The sequence below is a fragment of the Lathyrus oleraceus genome, chromosome 4, assembly GCF_024323335.1.
Source record: "Lathyrus oleraceus cultivar Zhongwan6 chromosome 4, CAAS_Psat_ZW6_1.0, whole genome shotgun sequence".
NCBI lineage: Eukaryota > Viridiplantae > Streptophyta > Magnoliopsida > Fabales > Fabaceae > Lathyrus > Lathyrus oleraceus.
Window position 1 is genome coordinate 25,535,245 of NC_066582.1, and position 7,081 is coordinate 25,542,325.

General features: G+C 34.6%; 1 protein-coding gene across 1 annotated transcript; it reads right to left on the reverse strand.

Moving 5' to 3' along the window:
• Positions 1 to 4,706: 4,706 nt before the first annotated feature.
• On the reverse strand, positions 4,707 to 6,134 carry LOC127138552 (hydroxyproline O-galactosyltransferase GALT3). Its single transcript, XM_051065023.1, has one exon. The coding sequence runs from the start codon at positions 5,904 to 5,906 to the stop codon at positions 4,944 to 4,946; it is 963 nt and encodes a 320-aa protein (XP_050920980.1). The 5' UTR covers positions 5,907 to 6,134; the 3' UTR covers positions 4,707 to 4,943.
• Between the last annotated feature and the right edge of the window lie 947 nt (positions 6,135 to 7,081).

Consider the following 7,081-nt stretch of genomic DNA (forward strand, 5'->3'; position numbering starts at 1 on the left):
GAATCTTTTTCTCCTCTTGTGGGGATGGATTAGGACAAGGTTTCTTGAACTAATCAGGATCACATTTTCGACTGGAAAATGGTTCCATAGTCGAGGTGAAAGTCTTGCACCTATAAAACATCTGGAAGTAATCCTTAAAGACCTCTAAAGAGATAGCTTTCCCGTCGTCGGGAGTAATTTTAGCAAGCCTAAGAGCTTCAACCCCCACTTGTGGGTTATGAGGAACTCTGATTTTGAGGGAGGGTTCAAAGATGACATTAAGTCACAGTTGTAAAATCCAAATAGTCCCATATATGTGAAGGTTGTCATTGAGGTTCGCTCTTTCTTTTAAGTCTTCACAAGCCAACCCCAATGATTCTTATAGGCCAAAAATGATTAATCTTCTCAGGAAGATTCTTATATGTGAAGGTTGTTGGGTGGCTAAGGGGACGTACTTCTTGGCTACCTGGACAGATCGAGCACATAAGACATACCTGGAAGGCCAGTAAGTCGGGAAAGCAATATGTTCCTAATCATCCATCCGACCTGTCAAAACCTGGTGGTCTTCTATGAATGAGCTATAAATGGTTCTAACGAAAGTAAAACCAGGTTTTGTCTTTGTTTTTGTTGAGGGCTCGAAGATCTCTCCAGTTGGTAGAAGACCAACTATGGAAGAAATGTCGAAGAGGGTGGGAGTTGTCATCACACAAGGCAATTGGAACATGTTGGTCGACGTGTCCTAGAAGCACATAGCATAAATGTGGAAATTGTATGAGGGACCCACTCTTAACAGCTGGATTAGGTCAAAAATGCCAAAATCCCTCAAGAAGTGTTTCTTTTTCTCTTCAACCCTATTCATACATTTGAGGTATTCAACTTCCTTAGTTGGAGGAGACGAAGAAAACACTATGTTCTTGAAGAAGTTGAAATTGAATGGTTTGTCAATGAACACCAAGAGTTCGTAACCAGGGTAAGTTGGAAAGAAGTCATTCACTATGTGGGGTTTCTTGATACGCCTGGTAATGGACCCATAAACGTATGCACAGAGCTAGCAAGAGTGTAAGGGATGAGGGAAACATGATACCATAGTTTTCTTCTTCCATTCTCCATGGTAGGTTAATGGACATAGGTACGATCATTGATATATAGTGGTACATAAATCTCAGTAGCGAAAGATGGGTGAAACTGATACTTAGGCGCCATTGTGCTAAATGAAGGATTCTTGAAAAGCTTGGTGGAGAAGAAGAGAAACTGTAGGGAAAAAAGTTCTCAAGGTTTTTTCTTTTTTTGAGCTTTAGAGAGATAGAAGCGAGGAAGAAGAAAATGGTGGAGGTAGCATGTTAAATACCCAAAGAAAAAACGGTTTAGTTTTTCTCTCCAAGGGACCTTAGCCATGTGGCGCACATGAGTCGACAGATGGCGTCATAAAGGTCACGGGGAAAGATGAAAATGGAATTAAGAGAGTTTTTCTTGATTTCATTTTTAATTAAAGCTCCTAGGAAATAGGGGGTGATCATGATTTATTGCACGCACGTCTGTGACATGACGTTTTGGTGTAAAGTGGTCATAATGACCATAAAATAATAATTAAATACCGTGACGTTTCGTTTAAGTGACATGTACATAATGGGAAAATAGTGTCGAAGAGCTTCAAAAGCGTCACATTTCTTCCATCTGATCATATGATCGAAAGTGGCCTTTTGGGGGGGGGGGGGGGCACCTGTTAACCTGAAATTTTCTACTTAGTTGGAAAAGTCAAAATAAATTATGCATTAGTGAAATCTGAAGTGTTAGCATTGATGGATAGAAATCGAAAATAATCACACGTCGACTAAGGTCTCCTGATTGATATCTTGAGATGTAGTTTGGAAGAATCTCAATAGCAGATTTTGAGATTTGGTTTGGAGGAATCTCAAGAACAGACATGGGTAACCACTCAACACCATGTCGAGGACGAGTCTTTCGACAAGCTCCAGAGACTTATAAATTTGAGGAAACCAAAGACATAAGATACTTGGCACTATCAATAACTACCTTCGACGGTTGGAGCAATTATTAGTTGCTAACAGAAGTTAGAGAATGTTGGATAATGGTTTCAGCAGTTGCAAAGCCCTGACGATGTGGAAATATGTTGGAGGATGAGTTGCATGCATTCTAAGACGTATCAATTCTTTAGGTGTAAATTGTTGAGGATAATTATTCTTAGTGTAGTATATAACAGACTTATGTGTTGTAATCAAGGTCGCAAATTTCATATACTTTCTCTATAGAACTGGAGTACCCAAGCCAATTAGTGAAACAGTTTGTGAGCAATTATGTGAGTTTGCGTCTTATTTTCTTTGTACCTTTTATTATTTCCTTAATTAAAACATCATTTTATTTCGTCATCTACTGCATTTATTTAATGTTGTTTGTTTTAAACTTCTTTTACTTTAGTTAATGATTTACTGTCTTTAAAGTCTACTTTTACACTATATGCACCAAGACATTTGTTGTCACATCCTACATGTACCTTTTTGTAAAAAAATTTGCACAAAACTAATCCTAAGATTGTTCGAGTTAATCTCAAAGAATTTCAAACTCGTGATTATTTTCTAAAAACACCTGCAAATATGTATCATGTAGTATGTGGTTCGAATCAAGCTTATGTGATTCGACTCGTGTATATTGTGATTCGAGTCATGGCAACATGAAAAAAATTCATGGATATTATGTAACCCTGATTTGAGTCATGGAAGTGTATGATTCGAATCACACTTCTAGAATCTCCATTTTGCAAAATTTAAAGTATTTTTGAGATTCTAACATTGTCATAACTTAAACATTCTCAAAATTGGTTATTGATCCAAAAATTTGATAAAATAACTTATAAGCATATTTCTTATACCATAACCAAATAGTTTGATTTACACATGTGTAAAAACAGATTTAAAAGATCAACCCTAAGGTGTCCAATCGTGTGAGGAGACTCAATAATGATATAAATAAAACTAAAAGGTAAAAGACAAGTAATCAAAACATAAACTCTTAGGAGGCAGAGGCAATACAACTTTAACATTGTGGTTTGTGGGGATTCTTTCTTAAAAGACCTTCAACAAATGTGACTTCTTTACCTAGTAAGGTTAGGGTTGAGTTCGTACTCGAAATTAGAAGCTTCATAATACATTTTTCTAGCTTCCAAGTCTCAATCTTGGGTGTCACGCAATCATATATTGAGATATTGTGGATATGTGGTATGAACTATGACTTTGACATTGTTTTGTATTGCCATAGTGGCATACTTTTGGCTTTTAACTTTAGTAGTTTTACTAGCAAGTAGGGTGAAAATAGGCTGGGTCGAGACAAACTTTGCCAAGTCTGAGTTTGACCTACTAAAATATTTAAAGTCTAATCCTAGCATATAACCTATCATAGGCTTATTTTTTTGCCTGGTTCTGGCCTTTTCGAATGCCTGATTGGCCTATTAGCCTCCTTAAAAAGCTTAAATCATTTAAAGATATGTATATAAGCAATTAGACTAATGTTTAAATAGACTAGGGAATCAAAAGTACAATGAGACTAATATTTATTTGTATTGATTTATCAGAGTTTACCTAGTAGCATAAGTTTTATGAGGTAATTTGTTTGAGAGAACTTGTTAAAACACCTTATGACATTATTGATAAAAAAAATTCAACTTATTTTCATAAGTTCTTCAAGATAACTAAGTTTAACTTTTGTATTTTAATATAAAGTATAAAAACAATAAGTTCATTCATATTTATTAAAATAGATCGGTCTGATAAGCTTATAAGGCTTTTTGTATGGAATGTGGCCTATCTTATTTAACTAAATATGCTTATTAAAAAGTGTATGCCTTTTTTATTTAAAAAAAAAGTTTAGTCTGATCATGGCCTTAATAGGTTAGAGCGTAGGTCTCTGTTAGTTGGTTTGTCATATTCTCATCCCTATTAGCAAGGACATGTTCCCCTTTAAAGTCTAACATGTTTTGGTGAGCGCACTTTTTAACAAAAGTGTTTAGGACATGAAAACAAAGTTTAACATCAAAACAAAATAGAAATCAATTTTTAGATGTTTGCTAGGATCACATAATCACGATTTTCTTTTATATACACCAACATGATTTTGTTAGGGATGTCCTTATTAATATAATTAATTAGGAGGACAAAAGTATATGTGAAAAAAGATACACATGCGAACTTTTTGGCCGACTAATAAAAAGGAAGATCGACACTTAAACAAGTAGATGTTATAATGTATGAAAAATCTTCAAAATCGCTTCAAGCAAAAATGACCAAATATGAAAAAACATGTTAGAACAATCAACATATTTTTATATCATTTGTATTTGACTTTCTAACCGCAGATACAAGATACACTAGATCTTGTATAAAGAATTTATAGAGTCATATATATAATATGATGTTCGTAAATTTATAAAAGTAATTTTTAAAAAGATTGATTTAACCCTCTAAACTGACGTAGCTTGCTTATCAATTATCATCCATGTGCAAATATTCTTATCTATTATATTTATCTATTAAAGATATACATGTAAGTGTATGTACTTATTTGCAGAAATAGCATAGTATAGCATATCAAAACAAAGTTGAATTTTGAAACTGTGCACACAAACATCTCCAAAATGTGTCATAAAATCTCTGTTTCCTTATCCAAACTAATTCCATGTTTCTCAAGATTCCCCTGTTTCTCTACACAAATACAAATCAAATAAATTTCAAGTATATATAAAAATATAACTTCAAATCAGATTCTAAATCGCACCTTACAAGTTAATAGCTCCCTCTTTTCTCCTAATTCAATAAAATACAACAGTATTTGATATCATATTATATCTCGAAAAGCAAAGATTAGATTCACCAAAAAAAACTAACAATTAAACTAATCCATATGATACATGTTCGTCCCTTTAAACAAGCTCAATTGATAGTTATGTAAAGACATCAGATATGATACATGTTCGATTCCTTCAGAGGAGTAGTATGATTGAAAAACTTCAATGTCCGAATCCACTTTTCCTGATTCTTCAACAAATGAACGGCAATAGTATCACTCACAAGCTCATGACTACAAACAGAAGGAGGATCAGGATAATTATACATAGACCATTTCGCATTAAACCTATTCAATCCTCTACGACCCCATCTCATCCAATCACCAAACACCTTATCTTCTGGACCCTCCACGTGTTTCTTCGGAATATCAGAACCATGAATCCACTCAACAATATCCCATGACACCAAAAAACCCATCCCAGACATGTAGTGTTTAAAAGGGTCCATGCTTCCACACGGTATCACGAATCCATAGTATAAATCCTCTTTAGGTAACGGTTTTAACGATTTCACCAAACTGTTGAGTCTCACGTAGGTGTCATCATCTGCTTTCATAACGTAGTGGTAAGGAGGGTAGTTTGGTCCATTCACTGTCTCATTGAAGATTTCTGGTAAACTCGTGAAGAATGATGAGGTTTTTCCTTTGTTCATGTTTTCTGTGCAGTTGAGAATTATGATGTCGTTGTAACGCATGATTTCTAATGAGATTATTGTTTTTTGATCTTCTTTTGTGAGGTTGCAGAAGACGAATTTGACGTCGATTTTCGCGTTTTCGGCGGATTGTGTACCGTATACGAGACGGAGGAAGTGTCGTCGGAGGTACTGGTCGGGGAGTGTGAGGACACCGATGAGGATCCTGATGTCTTGTTTTTGTTGTTGTGGGTTTGAAAATGAAAATGAAGATGAAGTGTTTGTTGTTTTGTTTGAGAGAGTGCTACATCGACCAAATGTTGGAAGATTCTTGAATCGAAATTCGTTAATGGAAGCTAACATGCAGAGGAAGAAGATTGATATGAAACATGAGAGAATGAAACGTTTTCTGTTTGGTTTTGGGGACTTGAACACCACCATTGTTTTGTTGAAGATTTGGAAATGAAAAAAAAGAAAGAAAAAGAATGTGAATTAAGTGGTGCAGAGAGGTTTCTAAGTAATAAATTTTGTGAAGTTTCTTAGAGGAAACTCAATGTTTTTTCTACCTTATTATGTGCCTGATAATGAGTAACTTGGTTGGTTAATTGAACATTGGCGTGAAAAAGGAACATTGAGATGGTGGATTTGAGCCTAAATGGTGAGTGCAACAATGTGTTGAAACTCGTTTTGATCGCGTGATTTTGATGTAAAGTGGTTTGGTCAACTTTTCGTAATTAGGTGGATTTGCATGAAAGAAGAAGGATGGCTTGGACATAACTCACGCCATGCTTGACTGTAAAGCAAGTAACGCCATTGACTAAGGAAATAGTTATTTAAATTAAAAGGTTCTCAATTAAAATATAGGAGTAGTTTTTTTATTTGATATAATTGGTATCCTAATTGGTATCCATGGACAATTTTTTTAATGTCAAATAAATATAATATATTAATAGAGATGAAAAAAAAACAAATACAACCACAGAGTGTAATTAAAAAGCACGAGATGTGCACTACAAGCTCATCAACGAACAAAAGGTTGGTAAAAAAATAACAAAAATAACAACTATACAAATAAAAAAAAATATAAAGACAAAAAAATAATCGGCAAAAATCAGAGTTATTAATAGAAGAATTAGACTAGCTAAATTTCTAAAAAAATAACCATCATTGGATTCATGGACCATATAAAGATATCGTATATTGTTAGATCTTGAATCATGTTTTTGTTTTAGGTTGACTCAGTCTGTTCCATGGTCTCAATTTAGATATAAACAAGTCGGACACTAATGAACAGGTCGACCCGCATCTATAGGCACCGCACAAAAGCATGCCCTTCCTTTCATCAGGATCGTTGATATATATCCAAGAGTTACTCGTGTTCCATGTCGGGCAAGCTGGATACGGTTGTAACCTCCCTTCATATACGTGTCACGTACACTTTCACTCATACTAGTAAAGTTTCATCTCACTTTCTTAATGACTTAAGCGTCAAAGTGGTAATTTTTTTATAGATACACTTTCGATTCACTAAAGAGTTATCACTAGTGCGCAGAAGCATCTCCACGATGATCGTCTTTAACTTATCATCAATTTCTCTTTTCTAGTATGGAATAATT